The following is a 20,736-nucleotide window of genomic DNA, read 5'->3' as shown; positions in this document are numbered from 1 at the left end:
CCCCCCCCCCCCCCCCCATGCCCTTATATGGGGTGGAGGCCACGCCCCCTTGCTGGGTACGCAACCCCCATTGGCCACACGCCCTTGCAGCTCGACCAATCAGGTGCCAGCCTCCCCCCCCCCCCCCATGGCCACGCCCACTCCTCCCCCTCCCATTGGCCGTGACCCCTCCCTCCCCTTCCCTTTTATGGTGCTCAGGGGCGGGGCCAAGCCGTAGCCACGCCCCCTCCTCCTCCCCCTCCCTCCCCCCCCCCCCCACGTGACCCCTCCCCTACCGCAGGCCGGGGGGGCGGGGCTTGATGGGGGGGGGGAGGGGGCGGGGCCTATCCGCAGCGCGGAGGCCTCTGATTGGCTGCGGGGGGGGGTGGTTGCTATGCAAATGGAGAGGGCGGGGCTATGCAAATGAGGTGTATATAGCGGGGAGGGGCGGGACCCGATTGGCTCCTCCCCCTCCTGCGGGTCGGGAGGGGGCGGGGCCTCGGGGAGGGATGGGGGGGGGGAGGGGTTAATTATTGATGGTTAATTAATAACTAATAAAGGCGACGCCTGGAGCAGGGCTTGGGCTATTATGGGATGGAGCGGGGTTATTATGGGATGCAATGGGGTGTAATGGGGGTGTAATGGGTTATAATGGGCTATAATGGGTTATAATGGGGTATAATGGGTTATAATGGGGTTATAATGGGGTATAATGGGCTATAATAGGGGTATAATGGGGTTATAATGGGGCTATAATGGGCTATAATGGGTTATAATGGGGTCATAATGGGGTTATAATGGGTTATAATGGGGTTATAATGTGGTTATAATGGGCTTTAATGGGTTATAATGGGTTATAATGGGGCTATAATGGGTTATAATGGGGTATAATGGGGTTATAATGGGCTATAATGGGTTATAATGGGGTTATAATGGGCTATAATGGGTTCTAATGGGCTCTAATGGGGTTATAATGTGGTTATAATGGGCTTTAATGGGTTATAATGGGTTATAATGGAGCTATAATGGGTTATAACGGGGTTATGATGGGGTATAATGGGGTTATAATGGGTTATAATGGGATTACAATGGGTTCTAATGGGATATAATGGGGTAAATGGGGTTATATTGGGGTTATAATGGGTTATAACGGGTTATAATGGGCTATAATGGGCTATAATGGGTTATAATGGGGTTATAATGGGCTATAAGGGGCTATAAGGGACTATAATGGGCTATAATGGGTTATAATGGGTTCTAATGGGGTTATAACGGGGCTATAATGGGTTATAATGGGTTATAATGGGCTCTAATGGGTTATAATGGGCTCTAATGGGTCAATGGGAGGGACTGGGAGGCACTGATTGGACCAAACCATTCCTTTAGAGGGGGGGTCCAACCCCCTATAAACCACCTTTATTGCTCCAAACCGCTTATATACCGGCCCATACCGCCCATACCGGTCTATACTGGTCTATACTGGTCTATACTGGTTTATACTGGGCTCCTTTAGGCTTCAATGGGGGGGGGGCCGACACCTCCTTGCTGTGCCCCCCCCTTTGGACCGCTCCATCCAGGGACTGGCTCAGCTTCAGGGCTCGGCGCTGGGGGAAGAGACCATTACAGGGGCCCCATAGGGACCCATAGAGACCCATAGGGACCCATAGAGACCCATAGAGACCCATAGGGACCCATAGGGACCCATAGGGACCCCATAGAGACCCATAGGGACCCCATAGAGACCCCATAGGGACCCATAGAGACCCCATAGAGACCCACAGATACCCCACAGACACCCCATAGGGACCCATAGAGCCCCATAGGGCCCCATAGGGACACACAGAGACCCCATAGGGACCCATAGGGACCCATAGAGACCCCATAGGGACTCATGGGGACCCATAGGGACCCATACAGACCCAAAGGGACTCCATAGAGACCCACAGATACCCCACAGACACCCCATAGGGACCCATAGAGCCCCATAGGGACCCCATAGGGCTCCATAGGGACCCATCGAGACCCCATAGAGACCCATAGGGACCCATAGAGACCCATAGAGACCCATAGAGACCCATAAGGACCCCATAGGGTCCCATAGAGACCCCATAGGGACCCATAGAGACCCCACAGGGACTCATAGGGACCCCATAGGGACCAATAGGGACCCCATAGGGACCCATAGGGACCCCATAGAGCCCCATAGGGATCCCATAGAGACCCCATAGAGACCCATAGAGTAGAGCCCAACAGGGACCCATAGAGCCCTATAAGGACCCCATACGACCCACAGGGACCCCACAGAGACCTTGTAGAGGACCCATAGGACCCCATAGAGCCCTATAGAGCCGCCATATGACCCCATAGAGCCCCATAGAGCCCATAGCGACCCATAGAGCCTCCCCCTCCCATTGACTTACAGCCAAAGCCTCGTTCTCCTGGAGTCTCCTTTGCTGCCCCTTCCATAGGGGGGCCGGGCGGCCATCTTGGAAAGGGGGGGTCAGCCCCATAGGGCCCCCCATAGCCCCATAGAGCCCCACAGAACCCATAGAGCCCCATAGATCCCTATAGAACCCCCCATAGAGACCACAGACCCACCCTAGAGCCCACAGAGCCCCATAGACCCTCCCTATAGCCCATAGAACCCCATAGAGACCCACAGACCGCCCCATAGACCCCCATAGACCCCCTCCCATAGCCCCATAGACCCCCATAGACCCGCCCATAGCCCCATACACCCCCACAGATCCCCCCCTACAGCCCCATAGTACCCCACAGAGCTCCCCTATAGCCCCATAGAACCCCACAGAAGCCCCATAGACCCCCCACAGCCCCATAGACCCCCCCTATAGCCCCAGAAACCCACATAGAGCCCCCCTATAGACCCATAGAACCCCATAGATCCCTAGATCCCCCCCATAGCCCCACAGACCCCCCCTATAGCACCATAGCACCTCATAGAGCCCCACAGACTGCCCCATAGCCCCCCATAGATCCACCCTATAGCCTCATAGACCCTCATAGAGGCCCCCTATAGCCCCATAGACCCCCATAGGCCCCCCGTATAGCCCCGTAGAACCCCATAAAGCCCCATAGACCGCCCCATAGAACCCCGCAGACTCCCCCTATAGCCCCATAGACCGCCCCATAGCCCCATAGGACCCCATAGAACCCCCCTACAACCCCATAGACCCCCATAGAGCCCCCCTTTAGCCCCATAGACCCCCACAGGGTCCCAATATAGCCCCATAGAGCCCCCCTATAGCCCTACAGACCCCCACAGACCCCCCCATAGCCCCATAGAACCCCATAGATCCCCCCCTACAGCCCCATAGGACCCCATAGACCCCCCCATAATCCCACAGAGCTCCATAGAGCCCCCCTTTAGCCCCATAGACCCCCATAGACTGCTCCATAGAACCCCACAGACTCCCCCTATAGCCCCATAGAACCCCATAGATTCCCCCCTACAGCCCCATAGGACCCCATAGAACCTCCCTACAACCCCATAGACCCCCATAGAGTCCCCCTATAGCCCCATAGAGCCCCCCTATAGCCCCATAGACCCCCATAGACCCCCCTATAGCCCCATAGAACCCATAAAGCCCCATAGACCGCCCCATAGACCCCCCCCCCGGTATAGCCCCGTAGAACCCCATAGAGCCCCACAGACTCCCCCTATAGCCCCACAGACTGCCCCATAGACCCCCCTTATAACTCCATAGACCCCCATAGAGCCCCCCTTTAGCCCCATAGACCCCCACAGACTCCCCCTATAGCCCCATAGACTGCCCCATAGCCCCATAGAACCCCATAGATCCCCCCCTACAGCCCCATAGGACCCCATAGACCCCCCCTACAACCCCATAGACCCCCATAGAGCCCCCCTTTAGCCCATAGACCCCATAGACTGCTTCATAGAACCCCACAGACTCCCCCTATAGCCCCATAGAACCCCATAGATCCCCCCCCTACAGCCCCATAGGACCCCATAGAACCTCCCTACAACCCCATAGACCCCCATAGAGTCCCCCTATAGCCCCATAGAGCCCCCCTATAGCCCCATAGAACCCCATAAAGCCCCATAGACCGCCCCATAGACCCCCCCCCGGTATAGCCCGTAGAACCCCATAGACCCCCACAGACTCCCCCTATAGCCCCACAGACCCCCCCATAGCCCCATAGACCCCCATAGATCCCCCCCTATAGCCCCACAGACCCCCCATATAGCCCCGTGGAACCCCATAGACCGCCCCATAGAACCCCACAGACTCCCCCTATAGCCCCATAGACCGCCCCATAGGCCCCATAGAACCCCATAGATCCCCCCCTACAGCCCCATAGGACCCCACAGACCCCCATAGAGCCCCCCTTTAGCCCCATAGCCCCCCCCCCCCCCCATAGCCCTTTAAGCCCCGCCCCTTACCCACAAAGGACCAATCAGGGAGGTCCCGCAGGGGTCCATACCCGGCCGTGCTGGGGGCCCAGCCCTGCCTATGGGGGGGGGCACAGAGGGACCCTATAGGACCCCTATAGCCACGCCCCCCGCCCCGCCCCATTGCCCCCCCCCCCATGGCTCCGCCCCCTTCCACCCACGTGCTTACGCCACTCGCCATTGGCCGATGCGCTGGGGGCGGGGGGGCGTGGGGCGCAGCGATTGGGCCCGGCGCTCGGCTGGGGGCGGGGCCAAGAAGAGGAAAGGAAGGGGGGGGGGGGCGGGGTCAGCGAGGCACGCCCCCTCCGCCTTTAAAGCCATTCAAGCCCCGCCCCAGCCAATCAGAGCCCGCCCCGCTAAGCCCCGCCCCCCCCCCATTCATACACCCCCCCCCCCAAGCCTTATATGGCGCAGCCCCGCCGGCCAATGAGCGCCCTCCGCAGAGGCCCCGCCCACCTCGGCCTCTAAGCCCCCCCCCCCCAACGCGCCTTATATGGGCATAGCCCGGACCCTCCCCACGCCGGCCAATCAGAGCCCGCCCCTCAAGCCCCCTACTCCCCCCCCCCCTTTAACCCCGCCCACCGCGCCTTATATGGGCATTGCCCCCCCCCCCCCCCGCTTTGTAGCCCCCTCACCGAGCCGCATGATCTTCCGAGCCGCCATCTTGGCCACTCCCCCTTCCCCTCCGGAAGTGACGCGTAGGAAGGCGCCCCCACCCCTTCCGCTCCGTCCCCGGCCGCCCTAGCGGCCCGCCGCCATCTTGTACGGACGGCGGGCGCCGCCATTTGGCTTCCGTTCCTACCTATAGCGCCCTATAGCCCCCATAGACCCCCTATATCCCATAATAACCCCCCCTTATAGCCCCTATAGCCCCATTACAACCCCCTTTATAGCCCCTCATAGGCGCCCCTTTACGGCTCCCATCCGCTTCCGGGCTGCGCCGCCATCTTGTACGGCGACTGGGCGCCGCATCTTCCCCCCTCCCTAGGGCGCCGCCATCTTCTAGCGCAACCGCCCGCCGCCATCTTGCCCTCTCCCTAGGGCGCCGCCATCTTGTACGGCGACTGGGCGCCGCCATCTTGCCAGCTCCCCAGCCCTCCGCCATGTTGCACTGCGACTGCGCGCCGCCATCTTGCCCCCTCCCTAGGGCGCCGCCATCTTCTATGGCGACTGCGCGCCGCCATTTTGCCCCCTCCCGAGGGCGCCGCCATCTTGCGACCGTCCCCAGCTCGCCGCCATCTTCCCCCCGCCGCCATCTTGTACGGCGACTGGGCGCCGCCATCTTGCCCCCTCCCTAGGGCGCCGCCATCTTGCCCGCTATTCCCCCCTCTTTAGAGAGCCCCTCGCCACGCCGGCCAATGAGCGCCCTCCACCGAGGCCCCGCCCCACCTGGCCCTCTAAGCCACGCCCCCCCCCCCAATGACCATAGCCTATAGGGCAAAAGGGGGCGTGGTTTATTGGGGGGCGGGGGGGGGGCTGCCCCATAGCTTCACCCCAAGGTGTCCTTCCAGGGCCGCTTGGGGGGCAGGGGGGGGGGCGGCGGGGGGGTGGGGGGGGCCAAGGGGCTGCTGGCGAAGGTCTGGCGGAGGGGCCCTGTGGGGGCAATGGAGAGAGGGGTCAGTGGGGGGGGATGTGGGGGGCAATGGGGGGGGAAAGAGGGGGCAATGGGGGGATATAGGGGGCAATATAGGGGGCAATGGGGATAGGGGGCAATGGGGGGGAATATAGGGGGCAATGGGGCAATATAGGGGGCAATGGGAGGATATAGGGGGCAATGGGAGGATATAGGGGGCAATGGGGGGGATATAGGGGGCAATGGGGCAATATAGGGGGCAATGGGGGGGGAATATAGGGGGCAATGGGGGGGATATAGGGGGCAATGGGGGGATATAGGGGGCAATGGGGCAGTATAGGGGCAATGGGGGGGAATATAGGGGGCAATGGGGGGATATAGGGGGCAATGGGCAATATAGGGGGCAATGGGGGGGAATATAGGGGGCAATGGGGATATAGGGGTCAATATAGGGGGCAATGGGGGGGATACAGATTGTAATATAGGGGGCAATGGGGATAGGGGGCAATGGGGGGGGAATATAGGGGGCAAAGGGGATGGGGTCAATATGGGGGCAGTGGGGATAGGGGGCAATGGGATAGGGGTCAATATAGGGGGCAATGGGGGGGAATATAGAGGGCAATGGAGATAGGGGGCAATGGGGATAGGGTTCCTATAGGGGGCAATGCACATAGGGGGCAATTGATACAGGGATCAATACAGGGGGCAATGGGTATAGGGGTCCATAGGGTTCCATAAGGGCCCATAGGGGTCAATGGCCATAGGGGTACATAGGCCCCATAGGGCCCATAGGGGTCCATAGGGTTCCATAGGGGTCCATAGGCCCCAAAGGGTCCATAGGCCCCATAGGGGTCCATAGGGTTCCATAGGGGACCATAGGCCCCATAGGGTTCCATAGACCCCATAGGGTTTCATAGACCCCATAGGGTTCCATAGGCCCCATAGGGGTCCATAGGGGCCCATAGGGTTCCATAGACCCCATAGGGTTCCATAGGCCCCATAGGGGTCCATAGGGTTCCATAGGGGACCATAGGCCCCATAGGGTTCCATAGACCCCATAGGGTTTCATAGACCCCATAGGGTTCCATAGGCCCCATAGGGTTCCATAGGGGCCCATAGGGTTCCATAGACCCCATAGGGTTCCATAGGCCCCATAGGGGTCCATAGGGTTCTACAGGCCCCATAGGGGTCCATAGGGTTCCATAGGCCCCATAGGGTTCCATAGGGTTCCATAGGGGTCAATGGGGGCGCTCACCCTTGGCGGCCATGTCCAGGTGATGGCGCAGGCGCCACTGCCGCTGCTCCCCCTGCTGGAGGGCCTGGGCCTCGCGCCACTCTGCAATGGGCACAGAGCCCCATAGCGCCCCATAGACACCCATAGCGCCCCCATAGACACCCAGAGAGACCCATAGACACCCATAGAGACCCATAGCGCCCATAGACACCCATAGAGCCCATAGACACCCATAGAGACCCATAGACACCCATAGAGCCCCATAGACACCCATAGCGCCCCACAGACACCCATAGAGACCCATAGACACCCATAGCGCCCCCATAGACACCCATAGAGCCCCATAGCGCCCCATAGACACCCATAGCGCCCCATAGAGCCCCATAGACACCCATAGAGGCCCCATAGACACCCATAGAGACCCATAGACACCCATAGCGCCCCATAGACACCCATAGAGACCCATAGCGCCCCATAGACACCCATAGAGCCCCATAGAGACCCATAGCGCCCCATAGAGCCCCATAGACACCCATAGACACCCATAGAGCCCCATAGTGCCCCATAGCCCCCCCCCCATCCCCCTATACCTGACCCATAGACCCTCATACCCCCCCATGGACCCCCATAGACCCCCATTACCCCCCCATATAGCCCCCCAGACCCCCATAACCCCCTCACCAGACCCTATAGACCCCATACCAGCCCCATAGACGCCCATGACCCCCATAGACTCCCATAACCCCCCCCAATAGACCCCCATTACCCCCCCATATCCCCTCCACAGACCCCTATAGAGCCCCATAGACCCCCATTACCCCCCCATAGACCCCTCACCAGACCCCTCTAGACCCCCATAACCCCCCGTATCTCCCCCATTACTGCCCCATAACCCCCCCCAGACCCCCATAGACCGCCCATAACCCCCCTACAGACCCCTATAGAGCCCCATATCCCCCCCATAAGCCCCCATATACCCCCATTACTCCCCCATAGATGCCCATAGACCCCCATTATCCCCCACAGACCCCTATAGACCCCCATAGCCCCCCATAACCCCCCCATACACCCCATTACCCACCATAGACCCCCATTACCCCCCCATAGAGACCCATATCCTCCCCCCCAGACCCACATATCCTCCCATATGCCCCCCTTGACCCCCATATCCCCCCCTATAGACCCCCATTACCCACCATAGAGCCCCATAGCCCCCCCCCGGACCCACCCTGTTTGAGCCTCGCCACCACCCCCTTCTCCCCCCCGCTTGGGGGGTGCCCCCAAAGCCAGGGGGGGCAGCCCCAGGCGGCGGCGCAGGGCCGGCACCCGCAGCAAGGCCGTGTGCAATAGGCTGAAGGAGTTCGACGTCAGCCAATAGGTGAAGATGGCCTTGGAAGGGGAGGGGACAGGGAAAGGGAAGCAGCCAATGGGAGGCCAGGAAGCAAACAGGCGGCAGCCAATGGGAGGGCAGGAGGCGCCCCCCCCCCACCCCCCCCCCGCCCCCCCCATACAAGCGCGTCGAGGCTCCCTCATTAGAGCGCCCCCTAGCGGCGGCTCGCAAACAGGCCACGCCCCCCCCGCGCTCCTATTGGCTGCGGCCAAGAGCCTCGCCCCCCCCCCCCCCCCCAAGCCCTTCTCCCCATTGGCTCTTCCCGGTAAGCCCCGCCCCTTCCCCCACTGACCCCACCCCCCCTCCCCATTCATTAAGCGCCGCCTCCTCCCCATTGGCTCCTCCCATTGGTTGAGCCCCGCCCCTTTCCCATTGGCTCCTCCTACTCCCCAGGCTGCCTCCCCATTGGCTCCTCCTGCGGGTGACCACGCCCCCTGCACGAGCCCCCTCCCAGCTCGTTAGCCCCCGCCCCAGAGCTTCTGCCCCATAGAGCCCTATGCTTCTGCCCTATAGATCCCAACCCATAGCTCCCACCCTATAGATCCCACCCCATAGATCCCCTGCCCCATACTTCCTACCCCATAGCTCCCACCAATAGATCCTGCCCTATAGATCCCACCCCATAGCTCCCACCCCATAGATCCTGCCCATAGTTCCCGCCCCATAGCTCCCACCCATAGATCCGGCCCCATAGCTCCCGCCCCATAGCTCCCACCCATAGATCCGGCCCCATAGCTCCCGCCCCATAGATCCGGCCCCACAGATCCCACCCCATAGCTCCTGCCCCATAGCTCCCACCCTATAGATACCACCCCATAACTTCTGCCCCATACATCCTGCCCCATAGCTCCCACCCTATAGCTCCCATCCCATAACTCCCGCCCCATAGCTCCCGCCCCATAGCTCCCACCCATAGATCCGGCCCCATAGCTCCTGCCCCATAGCTCCCACCCTATAGATACCACCCCATAACTTCTGCCCCATACATCCTGCCCCATAGCTCCCGCCCCATAGCTCCCACCCCACATCCCCCTGCCCCATAGCTCCCACCCATAGCTCCGGCCCCACAGATCCCACCCCATAGCTCCTATCCTATAGATACCACCCCATAACTTCTGCCCCATACATCCTGCCCCATAGCTCCTGCCCCACAGCTCCCACCCCATAACTCCCGCCCCATAGCTCCCACCCATAGCTCCGGCCCCACAGATCCCACCCCATAGCTCCTGCCCCATAGCTCCCACCCTATAGATACCACCCCATAACTTCTGCCCCATACATCCTGCCCCATAGCTCCCACACCATAGCTCCCACACCATAGCTCCCACCCCACAGCCCCCCTGCCCCACAGCTCCCACCCCACAGCCCCCGCCCCATAGCTCCCACCCATAGATCCAGCCCCACAGATCCCGCCCCATAGCTCCTGCCCCATAGCTCCCACCCTATAGATCTCGCCCCATAGTTCCTGCCCCATAGCTCCCACCCTATAGGTCCCGCCCCATAGCTCCCACCCCACAGCCCCCCTGCCCCATAACTCCTGCCCCATAGCTCCCACCCTATAGATACCACCCCATAACTTCTGCCCCATACATCCTGCCCCATAGCTCCCACCCTATAGCTCCCACCCCATAACTCCCGCCCATAGATCCGGCCCCATAGCTCCTGCCCCATAGCTCCCACCCTATAGATACCACCCCATAACTTCTGCCCCATACATCCTGCCCCATAGCTCCCACCCCATAGCTCCCACCCCACAGCCCCCCTGCCCCATAGCTCCCGCCCCATAGATCCGGCCCCAGAGATCCCGCCCCATAGCTCCCACCCTATAGCTCCCACCCCATAACTCCCGCCCCATAGCTCCCGCCCCATAGCTCCCACCCATAGCTCCGGCCCCACAGATCCCACCCTATAGATACCACCCCATAACTTCTGCCCCATACATCCTGCCCCATAGCTCCCACCCCACAGCCCCCGCCCCATAGCTCCCACCCCATAGCTCCCACCCCACAGCCCCCGCCCCATAGATCCGGCCCCACAGCTCACCGTGGGGCAGTGCAGGATGAAGGGCAGGCAGAGCAGGGGCAGCAGGCGCAGGACCTGGCGCATGGCCCCGCCCCCCGGGCTCGACACCCCCGTCTCGGCGCCCAGCTGCATGAATGGGGGGGGGGGGGTGACGTCACGACGCAAGCCACGCCCACTTCCCCACGCCCCTCCCATTCATGCCCCATTCAGGCTCCATTCATGCCCCATTCAGGCTCCATTCATGCCCTATAGAGCCCCATAGGGCCCCTTTGGCCCCATAGAGCGCCCCCAGCCCCATAGACACCCCCCAAAAGGCCTCTGTCAGCCCCATAGGACCCAACAGAGACCCTCCAATAGCCTCATATACCCCCACCCCATAGGTCCATGCGGCCCCATAGCGCACCCCCATAGCCCCATAGAACTCTCTATGGCATCACTACAGCCCCATAGAGCACACCCCTACCCCATAGATCCCTCTTAAACCCCTCTACAGCCACATAGCAACCCCAGTGCCCCCCTCCCCAGCCCCACAGCACCCCATAGAACACACCTATATCCCCATACCACCCCATTGCCCCCCTCCCCTGCCCCACAGCACCCCATAGAACACCCCTATCGCCCCATAGAACCCCATAGAACACTCCTATAGCCCCATAGCACCCCTTACAACACCCCTATCACCCCATAGTACCCCATAGAACGCGCCTATATCCCCACAGCACCCCATAGAACACCCCTATATCCCCATAGAGCCCCATAGAACCCCATAGAACATCCCTATATCCCCATAGCACCCCACAGAACACACCTATATCCCCATAGCACCCCATACAAACACTTCTATATCCCCACAGCACCCCATAGAACACCCCTATATCCACACAGCACCCCCCACAACCCCCCTATCGCCCCATAGCACCCCATATAACACCCCTACCGCCCCATAGAACCCCATAGAACACCCCTACCACCCCATAGCACCCCATTGAACACCCCTATATCCCCACAGAGCCCCATAGCACCCCATAGAACACACCTACACCCCCATAGCACCCCACAGAACACACCTACATCACCATAGAACCTCCTAGAACCCCCCTATCGCCCCATAGCAGCCCCATAGAACACCCCCATTGCCCCATAGCACCCCATAGAACACCCCTATATCCCCATAGCACCCCATAGAACACACTTACATCACCACAGAACCCCCTAGAACCCCCCTATCGCCCCATAGTAGCCCCATAGAACACCCCTATATCCCCATAGCACCCCATAGAACACCCCTATATCCCCATAGAACACACCTACATCACCACAGAACCCCCCTATCGCCCCATAGCACCCCATAGAACACCCCCATCGCCCCATAGCACCCCATAGAACACCCCTATATCCCCATAGCACCCCATAGAACACACCTACATCACCATAGAACCCCATTGCCCCCCTATCGCCCCATAGCAGCCCCACAGAACACCCCCATCGCCCCATAGCACCCCATAGAACACCCCCATCGCCCCATAGCACCCCATAGAACACCCCTATATCCCCATAGAACACACCTACATCACCATAGAACCCCCTAGAACCCCCCTATCGCCCCATAGCAGCCCCATAGAACACACCTACACCCCCATAGCACACCATAGAACACCCCTATATCCCCATAGAACACACCTACATCACCACAGAACCCCCCTATCGCCCCATAGCACCCCATAGAACCCCCCAATCGTCCCATAGCAGCCCCCTAGAACACCTCTATATCCCCATAGCACCCCATAGAACACACCTACATCACCATAGAACCCCCTAGATCCCCCCTATCACCCCATAGCAACCCATAGAACACCCCCATCGCCCCATACCACCCCATAGAACACCCCTATATCCCATAGCACCCCATAGAACACCCCTACATCCCCATAGAACACACCTACATCACCACAGAACCCCCCTATCGCCCCATAGCACCCCATAGAACCCCCCAATCGCCCCATAGCACCCCATAGAACACCCCTATATCCCCATAGCACCCCATAGAACACCCCTATATCCCCATAGAGCACACCTACATCACCATAGAACCCCCTAGATCCTCCCTATCGCCCCATAGCAGCCCCACAGAACACCCCCATCGCCCCATAGCACCCCATAGAACCCCCCCAATCGCCCCATAGCACCCCATAGAACACCCCTATATCCCCATAGCACCCCATAGAACACATCTACATCACCATAGAACCCCCTAGAACCCCTCTATCACCCCATAGCAACCCCATAGAACACACCTACAGCCCCATAGCACCCCATAGAACACCCCTATATCCCCATAGCACCCCATAGAACACATCTACATCACCATAGAACCCCCTAGAACCCCCTATCGCCCCATAGCAGCCCCATAGAACACACCTACAGCCCCATAGCACCCCATAGAACACCCCCATTGCCCCATAGCACCCCATAGAACACCCCTATATCCCATAGAACACACCTACATCACCACAGAACCCCCCTATCGCCCCATAGCACCCCATAGAACCCCCCAATCACCCCATAGCAGCCCCATAGCAACCCCCCCCCCCCCCGCCCCCTTACCTCCAGCACCAGCCCCATAGAAGCCGCCACCAGCACCGGGAGCACGTAGAAGGGGTCGGGGGCCGTGAGGTCGGGGAACCAGGCCAGGCCCCCCCATTGCAGCCCCGGCACCGGCGCCGCCGCCATCTTTTGTAGGGCCAAGAAGAAGGAGACGAAGAGGGGGGTCTGCAAGGCACGTAAAGGGGGCCCTATAGCATCCATAGGGCCCTATGGGGGGGGGGGGGTGGGGGGGGGGGGGTATTATGGGATGCAACCCCCCCCTATAGACCTGGATGAGGGGCACCAGGAAGCCCCGCAGCGGGTTCAGGTTGTGGCGCCGTTGGTACCCGACCAGCTCCGAGTAGGCGCGGGCCACTGCAAGGGGGCGGGGTTTAAGAGGAGGCCACGCCCACCCCCATTCATCCCTATGGCACCCCCTGCAAATCCCTTGCAGCCCATTCACCCCTGTAGCCACGCCCCCTCCCTCCAAGCCACGCCCACCCCATTCATCCCTATGGCGCCCCCCTCCCTCCAAGCCCCACCCACCCCATTCATCCCTATGGCACCCCCTGCAAATCCCTTGCAGCCCATTCAGCCCTGTAGCCACGCCCCCTCCCTCCAAGCCACACCCACCCCCATTCATCCCTATGGCGCCCCCTCCAGCCCAGTCACCCCTGTAGCCACGCCCCCTCCCTCCAAGCCACGCCCACCCCCATTCACCCCTATAGCGCCCCGTCCATTCAAGCACATCCCAGCCCATTCACCCACCCCTGTAGCCACGCCCCCGGCGTTAAGCCCCGCCCACCCCCATTCATCCCTATGGCGCCCCCTCCCTTCAAGCCCCGCCCACCCCATTCACCCCTATGGAGCCCCCTCCAACCCATTCACCCCAGTAGCCACACCCCCTCCCTTCAAGCCCCGCCCACCCCATTCATCCCTATGGCTCCCCCTCCTTTCAAGCCCTTTGCAGCCCATTGACCCCGGTAGCCACGCCCCCTCCCGTTAAGCTCCGCCCACCCCATTCACCCCTATGGTGCCCCCCTCCATTCAAGCACATCCCAGCCCATTCACCCCTGTAGCCACGCCCCCTCCCGTTAAGCTCCGCCCACCCCATTCATCCCTATGGCGCCCCTCCCTTCAAGCCCCCTCCAACCCATTCACTCCTGTAGCCACGCCCCCTCCCTTCAAGCCCCCGCCCACTCCCATTCATCCCTATGGCTACCCTCCAAGCCCCTTGCACCCATTCGCCCCTGTAGCCACGCCCCCGGCGTCAAGCCCCGCCCACCCCATTCCCTTTAGCCCCTCCCCCTTTCAAGCCCCTCCCCTTTCCCTTATTTGGCCCCCCCTTAACCCCTCCCCTTTCCTCCCTCCCACCCCCATTCCCCTCCAAGCCCCGCCCCCTCCCCCCGTCCAAGCCCCGCCCCCTCCCACCGTCCAAGCCCCGCCCCTTTGCCCTTATATGGGCCCCCCCCCTTACCCTCCCTCTGGTCGCTGCCCCTGCGGGCCTGGGCCAGGCCCTTGGAGAGCTGCTGCAGGCGGGGGGAGTGCAGGGCCAGGAGCGCGGCCTCGCGCTGCGCCCGCACCAGCAGCGGCAGCAGAGCCACCCGCACGCACAGGGTGCCTATAGGGGCCGTATAGAACCCTATGGGGACCCTATAGACACCATATGGGGCCATAAAGGTCCATAGGGATCAATAGAGATCAATAGGGAGACATAGAGATCAATAGGGAGACATAGAGCCCGTCCCTAACCCGCAGCAGCAGAGCCACCCGCACGCACAGGGTGCCTATAGGGTGGTATAGAACCCTATGGGGACCCTATAGACACCGTATGGGGCCATAGGGATCCATAGGGATCCATAGGGATCAATAGGGAGACATAGAGATCAACAGGGAGACATAGAGCCCATCCCTAACCCGCAGCAGCAGAGCCACCCGCACGCACAGGGTGCCTATAGGGGCCGTATAGAACCCTATGGGGACCCTATAGACACCATATGGGGCCATAGAGATCCATAGGGATCAATAAGGAGACATAAAGATCCATAAGGAGACATAGAGCTCGTCCCTAACCCGCAGCAACAGAGCCACCCGCACGCACAGGGTGCCTATAGGGCCGTATTAGAACCCTATGGGGACCCTATAGACACCATATGGGGCCATAGGGATCCATAGGGATCCATAGGGATCAATAAGGAGACATAGAGACCAACAGGGAGACATAGAGATCAATAGGGAAACATAGAGCTCGTCTCTAACCCGCAGCAGCAGAGCCACCCGCATGCACAGGGTGCCTATAGGGGCCATATAGAACCCCATGGGGACCCTATAGACACCATATAGATCCATAGGGATCCATAGAGATCCATAGGGATCAATAGGGAGACATAGGGAGACATAGAGCCCGTCCCTAACCCGCAGCAACAGAGCCACCCGCAGGGATATGGTACCTATAGAAACCATATAGAACCCTATAGGGACCCTATGGACAACATATGGGGCCATAGGGATCCATAGGGATCCATAGAGATCCATAGGGATCCATAGGGATCCATAGGGAGACATACAAATCAATAGGGAGACATAGAGCCCATCCCTAACACACAGCAACAGAGCCACCTGCAGGCATACGCTCCCTATAGAAACCATATAGGGACCCTATAGACACCATATGGGGCCATAGAGATCCATAGAGATCCATAGGGATCCATAGGGATCAATAGGGAGACATAGAGCCCGTCCCTAACCCGCAGCAGCAGAGCCACCCGCACGCACAGGGTGCCTATAGGGCCGTATAGAACCCTATGGGGACCCTATAGACACCATATGGGGCCATAGAGATCCATAGGGATCCATAGAGATCAATAGGAAACATAGAGATCAATAGGGAGACATAGAGCCCGTCCCTAACCCGCAGCAACAGAGCCACCCGCAGGCATACGGTCCCTATAGAAACCATATAGAACCCTATGGGGACCCTATAGACACCATATGGGGCCATAGGGATCCATAGGGATCCATAGGGATCAATAGGGAAACATAGAGCCCATCCCTAACCCGCAGCAGCAGAGCCACCCGCACGCACAGGGGTGCCTATAGGGGCCGTATAGAACCCTATGGGGACCCTATAGACACCATATGGGGCCATAGGGATCCATAGGGAGACATAGAGATCAATAGGGAGACATAGAGATCAACAGGGAGACATAGAGCCCATCCCTAACCCGCAGCAAAAGAGCCACCCGCACGCACAGGGTGCCTATAGGGCCGTATAGAACCCTATGGGGACCCTATAGACACCATATGGGGCCACAGAGATCCATAGAGATCCATAGGGAGACATAGAGATCAATAGGGAGACATAGAGCCCATCCCTAACACACAGCAACAGAGCCACCCGCAGGCATACGGTCCCTATAGAAACCATATAGAACCCTATAGGGACCCTATAGACACCATATGGGGCCATAAAGATCCATAGAGATCCATAGGGATCAATAGGGAGACATAGAGATCAATAGGGAGACATAGAGCCCGTCCCTAACCCGCAGCAACAGAGCCACCCACAGGCATATGGTACCTATAGAACCCATATAGAACCCTATAGGGACCCTATAGACACCATATGGGGCCATAGGGATCCATAGAGATCAATAGGGAGACATAGAGATCAATAGGGAGACATAGAGCCCGTCCCTAACCCGCAGCAGCAGAGCCACCCGCACGCACAGAGTGCCTATAGGGGCCGTATAGAACCCTATGGGGACCCTATAGACACCGTATGGGGCCATAGAGATCCATAGAGATCCATAGGGATCCATAGGGATCAATAGGAAGACATAGAGATCAATAGGGAGACATAGAGCCCGTCCCTAACCCGCAGCAGCAGAGCCACCCGCACGCACAGGGTGCCTATAGGGCCGTATAGAACCCTATGGGGACCCTATAGACACCGTATGGGGCCATAAAGATCCATAGGGATCCATAGGGATCAATAGGGAGACATAGAGATCCATAAGGAGACATAGAGCTCGTCCCTAACACACAGCAACAGAGCCACCCGCAGGCATACGGTCCCTATAGAAACCATATAGAACCCTATAGGGACCCTATAGACACCATATGGGGCCATAGAGATCCATAGGGATCAATAGAGATCAATAGGGAGACATAGAGATCAATAGGGAGACATAGAGCCCGTCCCTAACCCGCAGCAGCAGAGCCACCCGCACACACAGGGTGCCTATAGGGGCCGTATAGAACCCTATGGGGACCCTATAGACACCATATGGGGCCATAGGGATCCATAGGGATCAATAGAGATCAATAGGGAGACATAGAGATCAATAGGGAGACATAGAGATCAATAGGGAGACATAGAACTCGTCCCTAACCCGCAGCAGCAGAGCCACCCGCACGCACAGGGTGCCTATAGGGCCGTATAGAACCCTATGGGGACCCTATAGACACCATATGGGGCCATAGAGATCCATAGAGATCCATAGGGATCCATAGGGAGACATAGAGCCCGTCCCTAACCCACAGCAGCAGAGCCACCCGCAGGCACAGAGTGCCTATAGCGACCCCATAGAGCTCTATAGAGACCCTATGGAGACCATATAGAACCCTATAGGGACCCTATAGAACCCATAGGGACCCACAGTGACCCACAGAAACACATAGAAATCAATAAGAACCCATAGGGCCCTTCCATAGCCCAACAGACCCCCATTGGAGCTCCATAGGCACCCATAGAGGCCCCCCCCCCCATAGCCCCATAGAACCCTATAGAGCCCCCCACTACCCATATGGCCCCCCTATAGAGCCCCATAGAGCGGGGGGGGCGTGTCCTCGGCTGACCCCGCCCCCCGCGGCACTATACCGCCCCCTGCTGGCCGCGCCGCAGCGCGCTGCCTGCACCACCCCCCCCCCCATAGCTCTCCATAGGCACCCCATAGAGCCCCATAGACGCCCCATAGCGCCCCATAAACGCCCCATAGCGCCCCATAGACGCCCCATAGGGCCTTACCTGCGGCAATGGCCCCCCACCAGGGCAGCCCCAGGTCGAGGTGTAGGTACTGGAGGAAGTTCTGCACCAGCCCCACAGGGGTGAAGGCCCCAAGGCCCAGCTCCTCCAAGCGCACCTCAGGGAGCCCCGGCCCCATAGCTTGGGGGGCCAGACCCATAGCAAGGGAGTCCTGACCCGTAGCAGCGGGGGCCGGACCCATAAGCGAAGGGGTTTGAGCCATAAGGGATGGCTCCTGACCCACAAGTGGAGGGCTCGGAGACATAGCGGGGGGGGGGGGTCCTGACCCATAAGTGGGGGGCTCGGCCCCATAGCAGCCATAGGGGCTGTAGGGCCAGGCTGGAAAGAGGAAGGGAACAAGGGTTAGAATAGGGGGGGATGGCACAGAGACAATATAATGCCCCTATAGAGCCCTATAGACCCTCATAGAGCCCTATACACACCCCAGAGCCCCATAGCCACCCCATAGAGCCCCACAGACATCCCCAAAAGCTCCATAAACGCTCATAGAGCCCCCATAGAGCCCCGAAGACCCCATAGAGCCCCACAGACACCCTGCAGACCCCTATAGACCCCCATAGACACCTCACAGATCCCTACAGATCCCCATAGAGCCCCATAGACCCCCATACACTCCCCATAGAGCCCCACAGAGCCCCCTAGACCCCCTATAGAGCCCCACAGACACCCTGTAGACCCCTATAGACCCTCATAGAGCCCCACAGACCCCCCACAGATCCCTACAAACCCCCATAGAGCGCCACAGAGCCCCACAGACACCCCATAGAGCCCCATGGAGCCCCATAGAGCCCCACAGACCCCCATAGAGCTCCATAAATACCCATAGACCCCTATAGGGACCCTGTAGACCCCTATAGACCCCCACAGAGCCCCACAGACCCCCCATAGACCCCCACAGACACTCCATAGAGCTCCATAAATGCTCACAGACCCCCATAAGGACCCTGTAGACCCCCACAGAGCCAAAAGACCCTCACAGACACCCCATAGACGCCCCCCGACCCCCTATAGAGCCCCATAGACCCCCCAGACCCCCTATAGAGCCCCATAGAGCCCAACAGACCCCCATAAACCCCCCTATAGACCCCCATAGAGCCCCACAGACCCCTACAGACCCCCAGAGACCCCCCATAGAGCCCCACAAACCCCCCCAGACACCCCAAGAGTCCCATAGAGCCCCATAGACACCCCATAGAGCCCCACAGACCCCAACAGACCCCCATAGACCCTCACAGACACCCCATAGAGCCCAACACACCCCCACAGAGCCCGTTAGACCCCCATAAACCCACATAGACCCCCCATAGAGCCCCACAGACCCCCACAGACACCCCATAGACCCCCCAAGAGCCCCATAGACCCCCACAAACACCCCACAGACCCCCCAAGAGCCCCATAGAGCCCCACAGACACCCCATAGAGCCCCACAGACCCTCACAGACACCCCATAGACCCTCAGACACCCCATAGACCCTCACAGACACCCCATAGACCCTCTACAGACCCCCATAGAGACCCATAGACACCCCATAGAGCCCTGTAGACACCCACAGACCCCCTATAGACCCTCATAGAACCCCACAGACCCCCTATAGAGCCCCATAGACCCTCACAGACACCCCATAGACCCCCATAGAGCCCCATAGACCCTCACAGACACCCCACAGACCCCCATAGAGCCCCACAGACACCCCATAGAGCCCCATAGACCCTCACAGACACCCACAGACCCCATAGAGCCCCATAGACCCCCACAGACCCCCTATAGACCCTCATAGAGCCCCACAGACCCCCACAGACCCCCTATAGACCCTCATAGAGCCCCACAGACCCGCTATAGAGCCCCATAGACCCTCACAGACACCCCATAGACCTTCACAGACACCCCATAGACCCTCTACAGACCCCCATAGAGACCCATAGACACCCCATAGAGCCCTGTAGACCCCCACAGACCCCCTATAGACCCTCATAGAGCCCCACAGACCCCCTATAGACCCTCATAGAGCCCCACAGACCCCCTATAGAGCCCCATAGACCCTCACAGACACCCCACAGAGCCCCATAGACCCTCATAGACACCCCATAGAGCCTCGTAGACCCCCACAGACCCCCTATAGACCCTCATAGAGCCCCACAGACCCCCATAGAGCCCCATAGACCCCCTATAGACCCCCACAGACCCCCCCTTCACCTCCGCACCGCCGCTGGCCAGGCCTCTCCTCGCAGCCGCAGGCCCCAACGGGGTCTCCATGGCCAGGGCGGGCCCGTAACCTCTGCGAACGGGACCGGACGGGATCACAGCTTCCTCCCCCCCCCCAATTCCCGTTTAGATCCCGTTTGGATCCCGTTTAGATCCCGTTTGGATCCCGTTTGGATCCCGTTATCCCTCACCTGCAACCGCACCGCCCTCAGCATCGCCGCCGCCATCTTGGCTCCCTGAGGCGGTAGGCGGCGTGACGTCATCACGCAC

The 20,736-nt window shown here is 59.8% G+C and overlaps 2 protein-coding genes and 1 pseudogene across 2 annotated transcripts; all 3 read right to left on the bottom strand.

The window, feature by feature from the left end:
• Window positions 1-1,381: 1,381 nt before the first annotated feature.
• Window positions 1,382-5,148, bottom strand: MRPL52 (mitochondrial ribosomal protein L52). Its single transcript, XM_065664360.1, has 5 exons — window positions 5,050-5,148; window positions 4,584-4,653; window positions 4,406-4,473; window positions 2,400-2,464; window positions 1,382-1,583 (listed from the first exon to the last, which is right to left on the bottom strand). Exons 1-5 carry the CDS (start codon window positions 5,075-5,077, stop codon window positions 1,464-1,466), a joined length of 351 nt encoding a protein of 116 aa, XP_065520432.1. The 5' UTR covers window positions 5,078-5,148; the 3' UTR covers window positions 1,382-1,463.
• A 699-nt stretch (window positions 5,149-5,847) lies between these two features.
• LOC136006341 (mitochondrial inner membrane protein OXA1L-like) lies at window positions 5,848-20,729 on the bottom strand. Its single transcript, XM_065664369.1, has 10 exons — window positions 20,658-20,729; window positions 20,458-20,539; window positions 18,246-18,581; window positions 14,694-14,837; window positions 13,506-13,591; window positions 13,238-13,402; window positions 10,655-10,759; window positions 8,450-8,610; window positions 7,243-7,323; window positions 5,848-6,007 (listed from the first exon to the last, which is right to left on the bottom strand). The coding sequence occupies exons 1-10, from the start codon at window positions 20,727-20,729 to the stop codon at window positions 5,869-5,871; spliced, it is 1,371 nt and encodes a 456-aa protein (XP_065520441.1). The 3' UTR covers window positions 5,848-5,868.
• Window positions 19,371-20,445, bottom strand: LOC136006343 (mucin-19-like; annotated as a pseudogene).
• Window positions 20,730-20,736: the final 7 nt, after the last annotated feature.

Source organism: Lathamus discolor, unplaced genomic scaffold (assembly GCF_037157495.1).
Source record: "Lathamus discolor isolate bLatDis1 unplaced genomic scaffold, bLatDis1.hap1 Scaffold_148, whole genome shotgun sequence".
NCBI classification, from domain to species: domain Eukaryota; kingdom Metazoa; phylum Chordata; class Aves; order Psittaciformes; family Psittacidae; genus Lathamus; species Lathamus discolor.
Note: the sequence above shows the minus strand (reverse complement) of the source record. Positions and strands in the feature narration are given on the sequence as shown.